Genomic DNA, 19,473 nt, shown 5'->3' with positions numbered 1-19,473 from the left:
CAAATACTAACAAAGTGTATGTAGACTTCTGACCCACTAGGAATGTGACGAAAGAAATAAAAGCTGAAATAAATCATTCTCTCTACTATTATTCTGACATTTCACATTCTTAAAATAAAGTAGTGATCCTAACTGAACTAAGACAGGGAATTGTGAAAAACAGAGCTTAAATGTATTTGGCTAAGGTGTATGTAAACTCCTGACTTCAACTGTACAGAGCTGAGATATTCTTCTAAAAATCTTTGTGTTCTGCAGAAAAAGAAGCATCTGGGATGGCATGGGGTGAGTAAATGATAGGAGAATTTTCATTTTTGGGTGAACTATACCTTTAATTGACCACTACTTTTTACTTTTGATACTTGATACATTTGAAAGCAAGTACTTTTGTACGTTAACTCAGATGGAAATTTCTTACTGGATTAATAGTCCATCAGGGTATCTGTACATTTACTCAACTACAGGATTAGAGCACTTTGTCCATTACTGCTCACAACACTTGCACGCATTGGATAAACCGGTAGAGGTGTTTACATGGAACCCGAAATCAGGGTAATGGGCAAATCAGTTGTGTTAATCGGTTTATTCTTAAACCGTTTATGACCCTACACCAGATTAAGGAAAGTTGTTTTCATGACCAGGAACATTGTCAGCTTATTAAACATAATTGATGTAAGAAGTTCATGTAAGCATGCTCAGATTTTTTCACCCTGATTTTATATTGCACGTAAATACCTTCACTGGTGCTCTTACCAGCTTATCCAATCTGCACGAGTGCTGTGCTCATGCCTGTTTCAATTTTGACGTGAAAAGCAGAGAATAATCCAAAGATGTACAACTGCATGTAAATGTGGGTTTCTTGCATTGTCGGATTTGATGTGCAGGCTACACAGAAACAGAAACAAACTGTAAAGAAAACTTTATTTTTTTAACTTGAGCTTCGAAAGCCTTTATACACAAATTCTAGTGCCACTGTTCAATAGTTAGCAAATAGTCATGATCAAATTTGAGTTACCTAGTAACAGAAATCCCATTAATTAATTCTGAAATGGCAGCAGTGCAAATTGATTATAACACACCAGTGATCAGAATGATAAATACAAAGTCAAACACAGAAGCTACTCAACCAGAGTACTTGGCTACATTCACCAGCAATTCTTCTTCAAAACTTCAATCTTTATTAAATGTATTACAAAATAGCTTAAGTATAAATTTAAAAAAAGCATGTATCTATTTAAACTCAGTGCAAAATAAAAAACTAATTTTATGTTTCCAACCAAGAAGTAAAAGTTCAGAGAAACCCCAGCTTAGCAATATTGTCTCAATTCCTTTTTCAGTTTGGTTTCACTTTTGTACTTTGGAAACTCTCACTTAAGGCGTATTGCTGAGTTCCCCAGTGGATCTCTCTTGCATATTTCAAATGTGAGTTAACTGAACAACTTAAATGGAAACAGTGGTTTATCTACTACTGATGACTGTCCAAGTTCAGATACAATAGTGCGATTCACTCTCTATTCACTTAGCCGGAGCAAAGCCCACCCGATCAGCATCCCTGTCAAACACAGTGTAATAGCGCCCAATAAACACATCTCCTAGAATCCACAGGGGCCCAGCAGGGGGTGGAACATCCAGAGCCATAAAGCCAGATAGACAGATGCTCATGCCCATTTGAGTCACCTGAGAACAAATGGAAATGAGATGAACTGAAATAAAAATCACTCAATGACTCAAATCAATGCTGCATTCTCTGCTGACAATTCTGTTCAGTCCAGAAATAGTCTTAGAGCATATATACACTTACTTCATGCATCTTGATCGATTGGCATAGGGCTCTTTTTTCATGACTGCACCAAGCGCAGCACTACATGCAACAACCGTGCTCTAGGTCTTCTCCAATTTTCAGGTGAGCGCTAATTCGAAGTGCAATTTTTGTGCCAGCACAAAGTGCAAGCGGGCGTGGGTGGGAGTGTTTGCGCTATCTGTGGGTGTATGTGCGCAAACTGTGGGTGTATTGTGTATTAATGAGATGGCACAAAGCGTAATTTGCTATTTTACAGAGAAATAGGTCACTGCGCTAAGACGTTTCAGAACCATGTCTGTTTTCAACGCAAATTATAAATTCAGTTCCTGCATTTGCAGTTTGGACATTCCACCAGAAGGTGGCTATAAAGTTCATGACCAAATGCTGAAAATACAGTGGAACATCAAATTATGTCCCTGACAATCAATGGACTACAAAATATGATGCAGACAGTGCAATAACTGAAAAAGAACCTCCAAATTAAATTGCACTTGACCCAGCACATTAGCGCATTGTAATTTTGCCAAACCCACTTGCGTATTGTATTAACACGTTTGCATGCAAATACCGAAACTTCACGGCCATGCCCACAGACTTTACATGTATGACGGAATGTACTGTAGCACTGGCGCTCTTAAAATAGGGCACTTAATATCCGATTACATTTCTAGATTGAGGTTTTCCTTTGTATGAAGTACCTCTATAATGTCCCTCTCTAACCTCTCCAGATTAAAAAGGAAACTCCACAAGACTACATAGAGGTGGACATACCTTCATAACATAGTCATCACCAGTTAGATTGAATATCTTCCCTCCAATGTTGAAGGAAACAACAGGAAGCGACGGAATCTTCTTACAGTCAATCCAGTACTGCTCAGATTAAAATATGTTCAAGATTATTTGCTTACTTAATGCTGGAAAACTAAATACAGTATAAGAGTTTTCACAGAACAACCACAGGATCATCCTTGGTAGTGCATGCAGGTACAGGAAACTGATTCACTTTTTTTTTTAACTTTATTTTTATGCTTTAACAAATGAAAATAACCCAAAGTTGCTTGACAGCTGGCTCAAATCAAATATTATGAACATAATATATTAACAGACAAGTTAAAAATCTTTTGAAGTTATTTTAGCTGGAGCTCTCCTACCTCTCCCATAAGCAGTGGAACTGCTCCGATGGCTTTCTGCAGTGCTCGAACCTCTTGAACCGGCCCAGTGATCAGTGATGTTCCCGTGTCAACAATTGCCTGGCAACCACTTTTGCAAAGGGTAAGAGTGCCACCCACTTGAACTCTGTAGGATATTGATCAATAGATGCAAAAAAGTTATGACAGACGTATTTCAAATGACAAATTTAAAAAAGATTTAAAGTGGAAAATTCTGGTGATTACTGGGCAGGAAGGAAAATTTATAGTAAAAAAGGACTCAAGTATTGATCTGTTTCTCACTCACACCTATCATATCACTTCAGAAGACATAGGTTTAACCACTGGAGTCGTACGAATTACTTTTATGATGCCTTTATGTACTTTTTGGAGCTTCAAAGTTTTGGTCACCATTCACTTGCATTGTATGGACCTACAGAGCTGAGATATTCTTCTAAAATCTTAATTTGTGTTCTGCAGAACAAAGAAGGTCACACATCTGGGACGCAATGAGGTTGAGTAAATGATTATGATGTACATTTTTGGGAGAAATTTTCCTTTAATCAGTTTAAAATTGTGGTCTCCTTGCACAATAAAAAAGTCACAGTCTGGACTTCTGAAAGATTGCTTCTACATTAGTTGCATAAAAAGTTAATTACATACTCATCCATCTTGATCTGCCAGTAGGCTTTCCTTGTGACATTGACATAATGCAGATCACCATCGAAATACTGTTGGTCGAAACCTCCCAGCATCAGCTCACCTCCAACTCCACCTGCAGGGTCCCTGCAGACAACACACACACACGTTTGTTTTTCAATCATGGTGGGAATTTTCCATTGACTTCTATTGTTTTTATCCTAACCCAACCCCACTGCACATTTACATTTTCATTAAGACATCATTTAGTATGTTGATTAAACTGTTTCCCCTGTGAGGAATGCTGGCTAGTCCCCACAATGTAGGTGATTTCAGGTTTTACTATCCAATGTAGGTAAAATCAGAGTCACACACTCATTTCAGTCGCAAATCAGTCAGCTCATTCAAGAAGGTTTCTCCACAGACAGTACAATCCGCTATAATATGACCACTTGTCCATAAAATGCATGTACATTTAGCAGAAATAGAAGACATTGAGCTGTGCAAGCAGAAATGCAAGTCACGTGTTACTGTTTAACACAAAAATATTCTTTCACGGTTAAGGTCACAGACCAACTTTCCACATTCTTAGCCACATTCTTGAACTTTACAAATTGAAAAGGAGAAGCAGATAATAGAGGAACCTAAGATAAGGGAAACAAGGCCATTTCCCATTTTTTTAGGGGACATATGACTTAAATGCAAGAACACATTTGCCTTGTTTACCAGTAAAAATATACATAAACATCCTTAAAACGAGATAAATGTACTTGAGAAGGAAAACAGCATAATATATAAAAACCTGTTTTCAGAGAATATAACATGAATTACGTTTTTTCTTACCCATATTGGATTTTTGTTTTAATTAGGCATCAATCCAACAGGATTTTAGTGAGGTTTATGCTTAAAATGAAAAAATAAAATACAAATAATAATTGCCAATGTGGTGAAAAATACATTTAATTAACATATTCTCTGAAAACAATATTATGTTTTTCACTTTTTGCAATTTTACATCAAGTACATTTAACTTGTCTTAAGTATGTTTAGGTATTTTTACTGAAATGCAAGACAAAAATACTGATTAAGAAACTGATTTTTTGCAGTGTCCAGATAAAGTAAGCGATTGCTTTAAGTAGGGAAAGTGCACCTGTTGTGTGTGTATATAAGGGATGGCGCTCTGTGTGTGTGCAAAAATGTCTATTTTCTCTTATCAACCTTAAATTTGCAGAGTGCCTAAACAATCATAAAAACCTGTAAAATAAACCTTGAAATAAAGTAATGCAAAGAGAGCATAAAGTCTTTAAACTCACCTGTTGATGTAAAAGGAGAAGATATTCTGGGGCAAGATTTTGGCAGCCATGGCCGTGTCAAACACTGGTGTGACGCCATCTACAGAGATGGCAGGATATCCCATACCCAAGACGCCATCAAACCGTGCCACCGCAAACACAATTCCAGGCTGATTGATGGCCTCACCAAACTGCTGGTCTAGCACCTTTAGCCCTGCCAGCTACAGACAGCAACAAACATGTGACTCTTCTGATTGAAAACTGTGCGTAAAATGAAATCATGCTGATATTACTGGTTCCTTTTTGACCCAATTTATAGAAACAACCTAAAAGCACACATTATAATACACACTTATTGTTATGGGTTTATGTCCGCACACTGAATTAAGACTAGACTAGAAAAAAGTTCTAGCTAAAATACATTATTTATTCAGTTTTACATTTGCATGATGAAAAAGTATTGTTTGATAATCAACATTCATTCTAATCTTTTCTGACTACAGTTACAGGCTGACTGTAGTTACAGACAGTTGAGCTTCATATAAGCATACAAGTTGATGTCACCACACATTTCACTTCCATAACATGAAATGTTTGAGTGAAGCCATTTATTCAATAGGAAAAAAGTAGGGTGGGACATTAAGGGTTAGTTCACCCAAAAATGAAAATTCTCATCATTTTCTCACCTGCAAATGACGATATCCCAGATATGTGATTCTTAGAAGAATATTTCAGCTCTGTAGGTCTTTATAATGCAAGTGAGCAGGTGACCAAAACTTTGAAGCTTCAAAAAGCACATAAAGGCAGTATAAAATTAATTCACAAGACACCAGTGGTTTAATCCATGTCTTCTGAAATGATCCAATCGGTTTTGGGTGAGAACAGACCAAAATATAACTTATTTGTCTCTTTACATCAGCAGTTTCCTTGGTGATCATGATTTCAAGCTCGATTATACTTCCTATAGAGCCATTTAGCGCTCTGTGCATGCGACAAGCACTAGGAAGTGTAATTGAGCTTCAAATCATGATCATGCTTAAAGATTGCAATGGCAAAATGTACAGTGAAAAAGAAGTTATAGTTGCTGACAATATAGCCGATAGTTGCTGACAGTTTTTTCATAATTTCGTCATTTCAAAATAAGAGTCCCCGGTGTGTTTCAGGCTTGTTTATACTTAAAAGTCCCGCATTATGCACCAAATCTTAATTTTTCTGGTTATTATTGGGATTTTGGTTGAACAATAAACCGCATCTGAGATTTTATTCATTTTTGACAATTTTTCTGTGCCCGCCGTAGAATTGTTTTTTTTTGACATTCTATAAATCGATTTTAAAATCTATCGGCCAATTAAACAGTAATTGGCTTTTCCCTCCACCTTAGTTATTGATATCGGCAAATTCTCACCCAAAAATGATTAGATCACTTCAGAAAACATGGATTTAACTACTGGAGTTGTATGGATTACTTTTATGCTGCCTTTATGTGCTTTTTGGAGCTTCAAAGTTTTGGTCACCAATCACTTGCATTGTACTGACCAACAGAGCTGAGATATTCTTCTAAAATCTTAATTTGTGTTCTGCAGAACAAAGAAAGTCATACACATATGGGATGCAATGAGGGTGAGCAAATGATTATGATGTAATCATAATGGATCATCATGAAGCACATTATTACATTTCGATGAAAGATTACTATAAAAAATCGTTTTTCTTCTTTTTTTTTGTCAAGAATGTGTAAATATGGTTAAGTTTGATTTCATGTTGAATATCAACTTTGACAGAAGAAAGTGACTCTCTTTTGAACAACTTTTTTCTTTTGTCAAAGTTATTAATGGCGGTCTGGTGTCTTTACTCACAGTGACTGTATCCTGACTGATAAAGCCAGAAAGACTCCCTCTACCATACTGGATTGAGAACTTGGTGCCGTTCTGAACGTAAGTGCTCGACTTCTTTGAGTTGTAGCGATGGTGCAACCCTGAAAAACAGAAAGCGAGAAAATGCATAAACTGTAAAATAACTCAAACTAAACTAGACATGCACTATTTTACATTTACATTATATACAGTTGCTAGGGTGTTCTGGGTTGCATACTGGTCCACGTAAAAAGTCTTAGCAAGCAGCACTAATAACATACTGTAGGCGACCATGGGCAGATTTCTACACTCTCTGATCAATTTCCATGACGTTTCCAGTCATTTGTGAATTTATAAATCCTTTTTATTTATTTATTTTTTATTAGAAATTGCTCTCACAAAGGGCAGTTTCTAGCCAAATAAATATTTAAGAGCTTAGCATAGCTAGAAAATGTTATATTGATTTGTTTTATTTATTTCACAGTAGTTTTGGCCTTTACGTAAGTGAAATTCTGAAGCACAGATTGTGTTTAGATTGTGTGTATAAAACTAACCAATGCTTCTTAAAAGGTCACCCATTTGCCAAACCGCACTCAACAGCTGCACTCTGACATCGAACACATCATTACAATACATCTTTACTCACAGCAGGCAATATCCAGGAAGGAGCAATGGACAGACGGAACCCAGAGGTTGGATGATCCGGTGTCAAACAGCACGGTGAAGTCCTGAGGAGGGGTCCCAATACTGATCACTCCATAATACTGGGCCTGGAGAAACAGACAGACCTTTGTAGAGCTTGGTAAACACTTATCCCATGCAAGTCATTCCTTTTGTAAGAACTAGAGCAAAAAACAAGTGATTTGATGCGCTTACATCCATGAAATTGGTGAGTTTCTCCACGGGTGGTGGTAGTGTGGTTGGGGTAATGGCTGGATTTGTGGAGGCGGTCTGTCCAGATAACTTGGCCATGGATTTGATCTCTTCAATAGACATGCCATTGTCTGCCAACGTGCGGCGCACAGTGCGTGTCTTGTGCAGAGGAATTCTAGACAAAGAACAGCGTTTAATGAAGCAATACGCCACCCAAGGTAGTGCGTTACAGCTATTTTACCTCATGGAAATGGTGTTATTAAGCATTAACACAAAGCTCAGCTTTAAAAAAATAGTTCATCCTAAAATTAAAATTTTGTTATTTATAGCTAAATGTTCAAGTGGCTCTTTTCCATGCAACAAAAGTGAAGGGACCACAGCTGTCCAGCAAGAAGATTGATTGATGACTTTCACTCATAACAACTGGAATGTAGCATCTTTTAAACACAATAGTTTTCAGTTTCAGATGCCATTGTAGAAATTCACTATTCACAGTCAGCCGTTATACATTTAATCCCTGAGTGAAAGTGTCCAGTAACAGTGTGGTTACTGAGAATAAGCTAGTAGTATTCGGCAAGTCATGCGATTCTAACATGGCAGCCCCCATGAGGGGACCCTCTCCATGCAGAATAAAACAGCTTTTACAAGGTTACAAATATGATTGGAGTCTTCATCTAATCATGATAATGGATATGATTTTATACATACGTTTCAGAAGTAAAACTTTAAGGTGAAAAAATAACTGAATGCACCTTTAAGAAGAACGTACATTTTTGAAAGCGCGTGACACCTGCATAATGTTCGTTGCGCTGCGTCTAAGCTTATTTTTAGTGCAAGAACGCACATCTAGAACGCTCGCGATACATTCAACGATACCGTCTACACCGCAAGCGTGCATGACAGCTTCGTTAATTATAATAATTGGAGCGTTTAGTCGTTGTGCATAGTAGATGTTTACTAGCAAGACTCACAATCATGTGATGTGTACTTCCTGAACTACAAAACCTACGAATGCTGTAATAAGCGCTTACAAATAACGACCTAACCACCAAGAATGAATAACTTTATTTGCACCTGTCAATATGATGGGAGCTAGAGATCGGATTTATTAAACGCAGATAAAATTCAAACATAGTGAAAGCCATTGTGCAAATCATCAAAATGGAGGTAGTTTAAGATTTTTTTTATGCTCAGTGCTTAATTAATACAAGCGTAAATATGTGCAGCACACACAAAAACATCCTGGGTGATAAATAACAGAAGTGATGCATTTTACCTGATTATTGATTTGCTGTCCGCAATTAAATACCAAATTAAAAACGCAAACAAGTGAAAGCGATTCATGTTGCAAACCTTAAAAGAAACAAATGTATTTATTTCTGATCCGAAACAAGATTCACGACTTGCAGGAGCAATTCTGAAGTGTGACTTCCTCCACCGGGCGATTTTATAAATCCGCAAAAATGCCTTTCGGAGAGCTTCGTGCCATTTCGTCCTTTTTCGTCCTTCTTAAAACTGATTGGCTGGAACCATTGATCTAACAATACGATTGGTTGTAGAAAATGTCAATCGGTTTCAATGTCACGCTCGCTTCCTCAACATCTGGCAGATGAAATGTGATGACAGATTGTTTGTTTGATCAAATGTAAAAGAATCCTGGACTCATTTAAATTAAATTAATTCAATACATTTTTGTGCACTCCCAGTGAGCACACTTGTTTGCCTATAATCATCAGAAATGTCAACAACATACACATTTCCTATTTTTTACAACTTATGTAAAGTAAAAGTCTTCCTGCTTTTTGTTGTAGCAAAAAAAAAAAAAAAAAAAAAAAAAAAAAGACATTGAGGAAGAAGTGCAACATGCAAAGGAGGAAGTCGAGCAACAAAAACTGCTCCTCTATGCCTAAAGAAAGATTTTCTACAATTTAAAGAAAAAGTTCACCCATTAAGTAAAAATTCTCTCACCATTTACTCACCCTCATGCCATCCCAGACATGAATGACTTTCTTTCTTCTGCTGAACACAAATTAAGATTTTTAGAAAGATATTTCATCTCTGTAAGTCCATACAATGCAAGCGAATGGTGACCAACATTTTGAAGCTTCAAAAAGCACATAAAGGCAGCAAAAATATAATCCATACAACTCCAGTGGTTTAATCAATGTCTTCTGAAGCGATATGCGTGTGTAAGAAACAGATCAATATTTAAGCCCCTTTTTTTTTTTTTACTATAAATCACCACTTTCAAACAGCCCTCCTAAGAGTTGTTCTTTTGTTTTTGCAGATTCTTGCATATCGCCACCTATTGAGCAGGGAGGAGAATTCATAGGAAAATAGAACTTAAAAATATATCAGTTTTTTACCCACACCTATCATATCACCTCTGAAGACATGGATTTAACCACTGGAGTTGTATGGATTACTTTTATGCTGCCTTTAGGTGCTTTTTGAAGCTTCAAAGGTCTGGCCACCATTCACTTGCATTGTATGGATCTACAGAGCTGAGATTATCTTCTTTGTGTTCTGTAGTAGAAAGAAAGTCAAACATTTCTGGGATTGTATGAGGGTAAGTAATTGATGAGAGAATTTTCATTTTTGGGTGAACTATTCCTTTAAGTATGCAAAAGTTACTTCCCCCTCTTGGACTTTTCAAATGCCTGTATTGAGTGCAGCTACAGCATCAGTACTAAATTACAAACAACTGTAAACAAAGAACAAAATGGCATCATTTGTCTTGAAAGCTAAGGTTGTGGTTGATATTGTATACATTATTTCTGAAACATGCTCTTAAAAACAAGAGAAATAATAAATGTACAGACATTTCTTCAACTACGGGCACTTTTATGTCCCAGGAACTGATTTTTTTATTTTTTATTTAACTTGCAAATTTAAACTTTCTTCTTTTGTTAAATTAAGGTCACATTAAAACTTGTCTTGGAAACTTTTACCAAGCCTTCATCCTTTGTTTTTGCTACTTTTCAAATGTCTTTTATGATTTTATATCATTTGTTTTCCCATTGTAAAAGTGTCCATCCATATAGTTGGAAAAGCACCTTTCCACAGACCTTGTTACTGTTCCTTTTATTCAGAATTCTTAAATATGATTAGTAGTTTTCATTCACAACATTTTTCATGTTGGGTACCCCCAACATGCACAACAGAATTGACTGTCTTCAGTATTTAACTGTTTAAATATCTATTATAGCACATGGTTTGCACTCAGTGCAAAATGTGATGAAATTGCCAAGTGTGCCAAATTACTAAATGGCACAATATTAGTTGATTAATTAAATGCATAGGCAAAAATGTAATCACAAAAAATAAGAAACAATTACATGCATGAATAACATTCCAAAGTATTAGTAAAAAAAAAAAAAAAAAAAAAAAAAAAAACTTTATTCTGTCCTTGGATGAGTTCAGTTATATGAAATTGGAGTTTCTTGATTACACAAAAGAAAAACAAAAGATGGAAGTCTGTGTTGTAATGTGTGATTGACAAATGGATCTCTGAAATAATTTATTGACTGATTTGAATTTAAGAAAGAGAGTATAATATCACACATGATTCTCTATTCTGCTTCTAACGGTTGGACTTTATTGTACAGAAGACAGCTGAAATATCTCAGAAGATTATGATGTTTCTAGACTGGGGGATGTTAAAGGGATGTTTCACCCCAAAAATGATAAATCTCACCATTTACACACCCTCATGTTGTTTCAAATCCATCAAACTTTCTTACTTTTATGGAACATAATATTAGGCACTATCAGCTTCTCTCACTATTCACTTTCATTGAATAATTTGTTTCCCCACAATAAAGTATGTTGTAAATAGTGTTATATGTTCTGCAATATATCAGGAGACAATTTCATTTATTTCTTCAGTTGCCATGAAGGGGATTAATGACAATAATGCAATTTTGACTTTTACAAGTTTATGTCCCCATTTCCAGAGAAAGATGTAGGTTTTATTTATTTATTTACTGTCACTTATAAAACAGAAAACTGTTTGATCCAACTTGTCTCTTTCCAAACATTCAAGCTTGGCAGATTTACGTATATAAATATTGTCTTGTAAGGTTTTTTTGGTTTTGATTTTTGGTTTTCAAAATTCTGTTCTTCACTGTGCATGAACAACAAGAATTTTCTCACCCAGAACAAAAGGTTAGCTGTGGTCATTCAGTGTGCATCAAGATCTTACAGTTTGTGTAGAGATTTTTAGTTTTATTTTACTTTAGTTTTGCAACATCGCCCCATAAAAGTCACAGTTCTCTAAATGTAGATCCTTTCTTTCAATCTCTAAATTCTGCTTTAGAAAATGAGCATTATGTTGGACAGTGAGAAACAGTAAGCCACACACAGTTGCCAACAAATAGAACTTTTTAAAGCATTTATCTAATGTTTCTTGAACAATTTGTATCATAGTCTTCTTATTAGCCTAGTGTAATGTTCTTTAAATTGCCATATGCCCATAGGTGAATATATCATTTCTGATTTAAAAATAGCATAATTGTATTAAACATAATAATAATTATAATAATAATAATAATTAGTAGTAGTAGTAGTAGTAGTAGTTGTTGTAGTAGTTGTAGTAGTAGTAGTAGTTGTTGTAGTAGTTGTAGTAGTAGTAGTTGCTGTAGTAGTAGTAGCAGCAGCAGTATAGTAACAGTAGTAGTAGTACGGTACACTGGGGTTAAAAGCACACCTTAAGGTTAAAACCCAGGGGAAAAGGGTGCACTATTTGCTTTTCATTTCAAAAACATTTGGCTTTTCATTACTGTACATCTCAAGTATTCTAAACAAAAAATATTTATTGTGATTGAATCAGTCAATATGAGACCACTTTGAACATTCTTCATAAAAAATCTGTTCCCTCCACTTAAGAAAAAAATTGTTTTATGGCCCCTGCACCAGGTTTATTTATTTTTTTTATTTTTTATTTTACCCCAAATACTATCCTTTCACTTATTGGACAGTGACTCAATCACTTTGAACAAAACTGAAAATGACAAATAAGTATTTTGTCTCAAAATATATGTGAGAAGTTCAGTGATTTTCATCAGCTACAAAAAATGTGCAAAAATGATTAAATATTAGATCAAATTACCTCAAAATCAATAGACATTACACACTATATGATCTCATATGGATCAGGAATATTTTGTAGTTAAAGTGACTAATAGGTGTTTAGGAAAGTCCAGTAGTTTTTAATGCTATTTATTATTTTAGGAGAAAATCAAATCAAATATGGCTTTTACCCCGGGGGGCATTTAGACCCGTTGTATTAGTAGTGGTAACACACATAACAACACTGTTTCATTAGAAATCAAAGAAATTGGAGAATTGGAGGTAATATATATGTATATATATCAGTCTGTCTCCTAACAACCATTGCGTTACAATGTGACGATTCTTTTGTTGTGATGTTAGAACGCCAGCAAGCCTATTGTAATTGTGACGTCATAAAGACGAAGTTCCACCGCCCGCCTGTAAACCAGCGCGAGTTGCAGAAGTCTTATTTGCAGTCTACAGATCGCATGGTTACTTCACGCAAAGGTCAGCACAATTATATCTTTTTACCGCAGCTAATTTTCACAGTATATACTGTAATATAATCAGATTAAATTGAATAAAGGGAAACGGCTATATTTATGTTTATTTGAACCAATAGTAAAATAGCGCACTAAATTTACTATCGAGCTGCTTTGTCAAGTCCGTTCATTAGATTCTAATTTCGGTAAAGCTTTGAGGAGCCTACTATTTGAAATGATTCTGTAGGCATTTCTGAAGATTAACAAGACATATCCATTATTTTTCATGGTCTTTTATAGGTCTATCTTATTTTGTAACTATTTATTAGGATAGACCGAGTCCAGTTGTAACACTTTTTGCTATACTGCACATATACAATAAACATGCATTTTTTCACACGAGATGCCTTTATATGTCTAACAATAAAACAAATGCATCTGTAGAATTTATGTTTATCTGGCTTTCTATCAATTTATGTCTTTGTCTGGCTTACTTATCTAAGTTTTCTGACTAAATAAAAGCTAACAAAACTTTATAAGGAGCATTTGCTTCCATGTTTCTTATGGTGTGGGAACATTTGTAACATAGTGTTACTTCTGTCCCCCTCTGATCACCTTGCATGTTTGCCTGATTTTCGCATCTAAGCATGTCCAATAATATTTTAATTTTAAGGAGACTAATTGATTATTACAATAAGGAAAGCTTCCTTTCATGACCAGTCAGGTATAATTATTTATTTACAATGAAAGAGCATTGAAAGAATAGGAAATAGTATTTTGCCAAGTTCATTCATAAGATGGTAATTTTGGTAAAGCTTTGATTAACCTAATATTTTAAATGGCCACATTACTGTTACTGAAGAAATATCCATCATGTCAAATATTTTATATTATTTATAATTATATATTTTATTGTATTGTATCATATAATAATAATGTAATATAATACAATATAATATAACATATACAAATATAAAACAAACAAATATGTAAGCCTATTTCAATTTATAACAAATTTTCCTTTAAATTGAATTCTGTGGCCTAATCTTTAACTAAATGAAATTAATAAAACTTTATAAACATATATTTTTTTTTATTTGACATAAGATTACACAATTCACTTTATTGTAAATCTGTAATGAAATTGAAATGCGTAAATCTTTTAATTTATATTTTTTCTTAATTCTGTTTTTAACCATTGGACATATTTAACATTTTTCAGATGGCAGCTACAATGTCTGAAATTGAAATGGTGGTGATGAGCATTGTCGCCGAGACGCTCAGAGTGGTGAGAGAATGTCCAGGAGCTGAGATCCAGGGCAGTCCTGATAGTGCAGACGATGGGTATGACTCATCCATCGTTGAGGCTTGGTGCAATGACCAAGAGGTCTCGACACCATCAGATGAGGTCAGAAGAATATACATCAGCACTCCAAGAGCAGTCTCCATTGCAGAAGTCCTCGTAGAAGATGCCTTGAGCAAAGTTGTCTCAAATTTGAGCAGTGAGGGTATAATGCCCTCAGACTCTGTAAGTGTGAGCCAGTGCTCAAGTGTGGATTCCCAAGAGCTAATGACACAACAAGTCAAAAGATTCATTAGTGAATTACTACTGGGGATCCAGAGTAAAATTGCCAGTGGGAATCTTGAGATTGAGCGGGGAATCTCACCAGAGGACCAAGACCTCATGCAGGATATAATAACAGATATGCGGAGACACGTTGTGTCTTCCAGCCCCATATCCTGCCCCTCACCTGAAGGTATTGCTATGATACATAGAGACACAATCAAAGATATAATCCGCAGTACCCTCGGCCATATCCTGCAAAAGGATTTCACCACTGACCTGGCAGATCACGCTTTCATAGAGGATCTGCTCAAACAGCTCCCTGAAAACAGCCAGGTGAGAGTCACCGACAAGTGGGAAGAAGTTAATTCACACCCTGACCCTGAAGAGATGTCCAAGGTGGCACTGTCCATTTTTTCAAAGCTCCAGTTGCTCTACGGTGACTGCAGGAATATGGAGAGTGAGATAAGTGTAATGTCCAACACGTTCCTACAGGATTTTTCAGACTTTCTGTTCTTGGAAATCATCAAGGCAGAGCCAAAAAAAGAAGGCTCTGAGAGTCTGACTCAAGAAGTTGAGCCCGAAGAAACAGCAAGAATCTCCAGTATTCCTCCAAATACCAAGAAGAAAGGAATAAAGACCTTTTTGAGAAGAACCTGGAGGGCCATAAAACGAACATTCACCTGCTGCTGTCGGCCCAGTGTTGCCCCTGAACTCTGAATGCACTACTTGTGCATTCTCTGTGCTAAATAGAAAAAATCCCCTGTCCACACACAAAAAATAATTCCCCTGTGCAATAATAAACAAAAACAAAAAAAAAACCCTCTCCCCAAATGAATGTGGGTAGAAAATCTCTGCACAGAGAATGATTATGTTCCCCACGATATATGCTAATGCATAAATACAAATTAATAAAAATGTTAAAAGACTAAAAATTATCTTTGATGCAGGTTGTCTCTTTTCAAGCATGCTTGACTATTTTTTACTTTGCATCTTTGTATCAGAAGATGCAATAGCTGGTCATTCATTAAGGTTAGGGTTAGGGTTAGGGTTTGATTTCATACACTGTGCATCATTATTTTACAGTACACATTTTACTATTTTGCACTGCTTTTTCATTGCACTACTGACGTCTGCCGAAATAACCTTCATTCTATCACACTAGCTGCTTTATGGTGCTTTAAAACTGTGTATCTGTTCACAATAAAATGTCATCCTCTTTTGTACATTTTCTATTTTAAGCATTGCCTATAATAAAATGTGTATAGTACCAAATTAATTTAGCCTATTTATATAGCCTGGATATGAGTAAAGTGAGACCTTTAAAGGAATATTCCATGTTCAATACAAGTTAAGCTCAATCGATAGCACTTGTGGCATAATGTTGATTACCACAAAAAATTTTGTTTTAAAAAAAAAAGCAACAATGGAGGTTACAGTGAGACACTTACAATGGAAGTGAAAGGGGCCAAGTTTTAGAGGCTTTAAAGGCAGAAATGTGAAGCTTATAATTGTATAAAAGCACTTACATTCAGTCTTCTGTTAAAGACGAATGTATTATTTCAGCTGTAAAGTTGTGTAAATTGTAGTTTACCGGGATTATATGGTTTACAGCAATGATGTTGTAAATTTGGATATAACTTTACACAGAAGGGTTCGTAAGTGATTTTATCACACTAAAATAATATTAACACATATGTTGTTTATGTCTTGTGGCTATACTTTTGAAACAGTGAGTATTTTAACGTTTACGGATTGGCCCCATTCACTTACATTGTAAAACTGGTCGGAAAAACTATGTTAAGTAAAATGACCAAAGTCTTCGAGGCGAATCATGGTTATAACACTGCAAAATGTAATGGGTTGTTTGCGATTGTGATATACTTTGGTTCATAAAATAGTGAATTGGAATATAATTTTCATAGTGATCCTCTTGTCATTTTTAGTTGCAGTCTTGATACAGTCCCAGTTTGCAAAGAATGGTTACCATTGCAGTCATTTTAATGAGGGTAGGGGGTAATAGAGTAAATTCTATTGCAATCGAATAAATTCTATTTGTATTTACAAATCATAAAGGTAGTAAAACTTCATTTTAACCCTACAGTTCAAAATAAAGATTGACCTCTTTCTATCTTTTATTTTCTTCATTCCTGCCATTGGAATGTGAAATACATAGGCAAATTTTTGAATGTGGAATTAAACAATAGCAGGGTAAACTTGTATAACGGTAATTGTGAGACCACAGCAAATATAATTTTGCTTACCTGTTTGCTCCAACAGCAAATAAAAATAAAATCCATTGTTACGCTTTCACAACTTTCCAAAAGAAGAAAAAACTTTTTTTTTAAAATCATACAAAGTATAATGTTTTAAATTGACATGAAATAATAAAAAAAATTGCAAATATAAAAAAAGTTTGCTAGATTTACGCTGTTACATAAGACGGATCTTTAAAACGGTCCATTTCAGTTTCAGTCTTGAACAACAATGTTGTTTAACACAGATGAGCGAATGATTCAGTTGGATTAATGATCTCAAAACAATATAGCACCATAAATATATAATAAAATTGGTTCATATGACTTGTGCTCTATAATTTCACTTTGAAGCAGTGAAAAACAACTTAAATCTTTTTCTCACACTAGCTATTGTATGGTTTCACAAGCCTTGGAATATGCCTCTTGTTTTGTGTTTTTGTAATGTTGAAGCTTGATAGCCTCAGTCCTCATTCACCTTTTTTATGTAAACATACATTGAATACAAATTGAAACCTAAAACTGTTTAAAAGTACTAATTTGTATACACTGTTCCTGGTTACACTGTAAGAGGTAGATACACAGCCTTTTGACCCTCATAGCTTTGATTTTAGATTTGATTTAAATAATGCATTTGGAAAGTTAAGAGAAAAATCTCCTATTTTTTTCATAACTTAAATTGGGCAGTGCTTGCTCCATACAGTCAGAAGTCAGAGGCTTTGAAAGTACTGCCCTGGACCTCAGCCCCTGATGGACCTTCTACCAGTCTGAAGGTTTGTCCTAGAATCCCACAGTTCCTCTATCTCAGCTTTTACATTTAAGCTTTTGAGAGAGGAGGATGGAAAAACTGCAAGTTCTGCATTGATGCTGACTGTCATAGTCTCTCCTTGTGTTTTAAAAAAGTATTATCCAAGAAGCTCATTATAGAAGAGTTTAAAGGCATAAAAGGTCAATCTTGGTGCACCTCAAATATTTATGTGTTTTTGATCATTTAACTCATGAGGATTTGAGGAAACATCTAAAACAAGTGTTGTGTCAGAGTAAGTAATATATTGTCATGTGTTTCTACACCTGTTTACATGCAAGTAAGTAATTAAAAATGTAAAAGGGGGTAGTAGCCCAATGACAAATACTGTAATGTTTTTAACAATTTTCTTTAATGCACCCTTAAATCAGACTCTCAACTACGAATTTTAGCATAATTTAATTTCTCATGCATATTCTGCTATATGATGAGTATTTGGTTGTTCTTTGTGAAGGTTTTGCATTCAACAGAAATTAACTCTCTCTGGATGAGCATGATGAGAACTCAATTTGTACAAGATTAAAAAGAAAAAGTAAAACATTTCTCTGTCTTTACCCATTCATGTACAAAAGTTAGAGACGCTGTGAAATGTGGTACTCCAGTGTTTATTTGTACAACACAAAATGAGATCAGAGGTGTCAAAATCAAGAATTTGCCAAAGCTGTTTAAAGTAAAAACTCTGCTTTGTTTGAACTAAGATGAAAATAAAAGAGATATAAAATAATTCTGTGATCTTTCATGTGCATTTAAAGAAATGACCAGACCCTAGGCCACATTTTACACACTTTTTGTCATAAATATAGCTCTTTTTATTTTGTTCTGTTTCAAATAATAATATTTTTTTATTGCAGCCTTTTAGTTAGAGGAGGACGGCACCATGAGGCTGATAGTATTGCTGTTCTTAATAACCTCTGTGCCTGCAGGTTATTCGGAGATGTGCCCGCATACCTGCGTCTACAATGACACAAAGCTCACTGTGACGTGCGTAGGGATGATCTCGTGCACATTACACCCGCCATAAATGAGGTGAGAGACAGACCCAAAAAAAACACTATACACCAATAACATGAATGACACAAAGCAAAGGCACAAATAAATCAAACAATGAAGCTGCATTTTAATTTGTCCCATCCTAAAGTTGGTAGTATTTCATGATGCCATCCAAAAACCTACACTGAAATAAGCAGGGACTAAAAACAAATTGTTTTTCATTTCGGTTAATTCTAAGCAGAAACTTCTCAGTTACATATGTAACCTCGGTTCCCTGAGATGAAGGGAATGAGACATTGCATCACTAAGCTGACGCTATGGGGAATGTCCTTCTACATGACATAGTTGAAACCTTTATACAATAATGCCAGTATTGGTTATGGTGTTTAAGCCTCACAGTTTAGGTACGAAGCTGTCCAGTATAAAAGCTGGCACACAAACACCATTTCTCAGAACTTTCTGACTGAGGGACAAAGAGTGCATCGCTCGCACTTCAAAAAACCCTGAGTCCAAAGAGCGGCCAGCTTACAATGTCTCGTTCCCTTCATCTCTGGGAACCGAGGTTACATACATAACCGAGATGTTCCCTTACGATTCAGTAAACTTGACTTACATCACTAAGATGAACAGATTCCTATCATGCCGCACTACACGACATAACCTTCCCAGAGAGGAAACATGACACCGCAGTCCCGGGGGACGGCGACCAACATGAATATGTT

At 35.5% G+C, this 19,473-nt stretch overlaps 2 protein-coding genes across 3 annotated transcripts; one reads left to right on the top strand and one right to left on the bottom strand.

Annotated features, from left to right (window-relative positions):
* Positions 1 to 901: 901 nt before the first annotated feature.
* On the bottom strand, positions 902 to 9,063 carry LOC127450034 (cathepsin D-like). The gene is made up of 9 exons (XM_051713744.1): positions 8,880 to 9,063; positions 7,607 to 7,778; positions 7,377 to 7,500; positions 6,734 to 6,852; positions 4,899 to 5,098; positions 3,610 to 3,732; positions 2,950 to 3,094; positions 2,570 to 2,668; positions 902 to 1,674 (listed from the first exon to the last, which is right to left on the bottom strand). The coding sequence occupies exons 1-9, from the start codon at positions 8,945 to 8,947 to the stop codon at positions 1,513 to 1,515; spliced, it is 1,212 nt and encodes a 403-aa protein (XP_051569704.1). The 5' UTR covers positions 8,948 to 9,063; the 3' UTR covers positions 902 to 1,512.
* Positions 7,438 to 15,826, top strand: LOC127450039 (uncharacterized). 2 transcript variants are annotated; one of them, XM_051713750.1, is made up of 2 exons: positions 7,438 to 7,532; positions 14,360 to 15,826. In XM_051713750.1, exon 2 carries the CDS (start codon positions 14,360 to 14,362, stop codon positions 15,419 to 15,421), a length of 1,062 nt encoding a protein of 353 aa, XP_051569710.1. In that variant the 5' UTR covers positions 7,438 to 7,532; the 3' UTR covers positions 15,422 to 15,826. The 2 variants fall into 2 exon arrangements, with proteins under 2 accessions (XP_051569710.1, XP_051569709.1); XM_051713749.1 differs by lacking the exon at positions 7,438 to 7,532 and adding an exon at positions 13,069 to 13,162.
* The last annotated feature ends 3,647 nt before the right edge of the window (positions 15,827 to 19,473 follow it).

This window comes from Myxocyprinus asiaticus, chromosome 13, assembly GCF_019703515.2.
Source record: "Myxocyprinus asiaticus isolate MX2 ecotype Aquarium Trade chromosome 13, UBuf_Myxa_2, whole genome shotgun sequence".
Lineage (NCBI taxonomy): Eukaryota > Metazoa > Chordata > Actinopteri > Cypriniformes > Catostomidae > Myxocyprinus > Myxocyprinus asiaticus.
The sequence above is the reverse complement of the archived record's forward strand: the minus strand, read 5'-3'. Positions and strand labels throughout refer to the sequence as shown.

What these genes read in the sequence shown, in the direction of transcription:
- LOC127450034 (XM_051713744.1), bottom strand. Translation starts at nt 8,947, where the DNA reads ATGAATCGCTTTCACTTGTTTGCGTTTTTAATTTGGTATTTAATTGCG. An exon ending in GACAGCAAATCAATAATCAG is followed by an intron (nt 7,779 to 8,879) that starts GTAAAATGCATC and finishes TTCTTTGTCTAG; the next exon opens with AATTCCTCTGCACAAGACAC. An exon ending in TCAGTCAGGATACAGTCACT is followed by an intron (nt 5,099 to 6,733) that starts GTGAGTAAAGAC and finishes TGCTGTCTGTAG; the next exon opens with CTGGCAGGGCTAAAGGTGCT.
- LOC127450039 (XM_051713750.1), top strand. Translation starts at nt 14,360, where the DNA reads ATGGCAGCTACAATGTCTGAAATTGAAATGGTGGTGATGAGCATTGTC.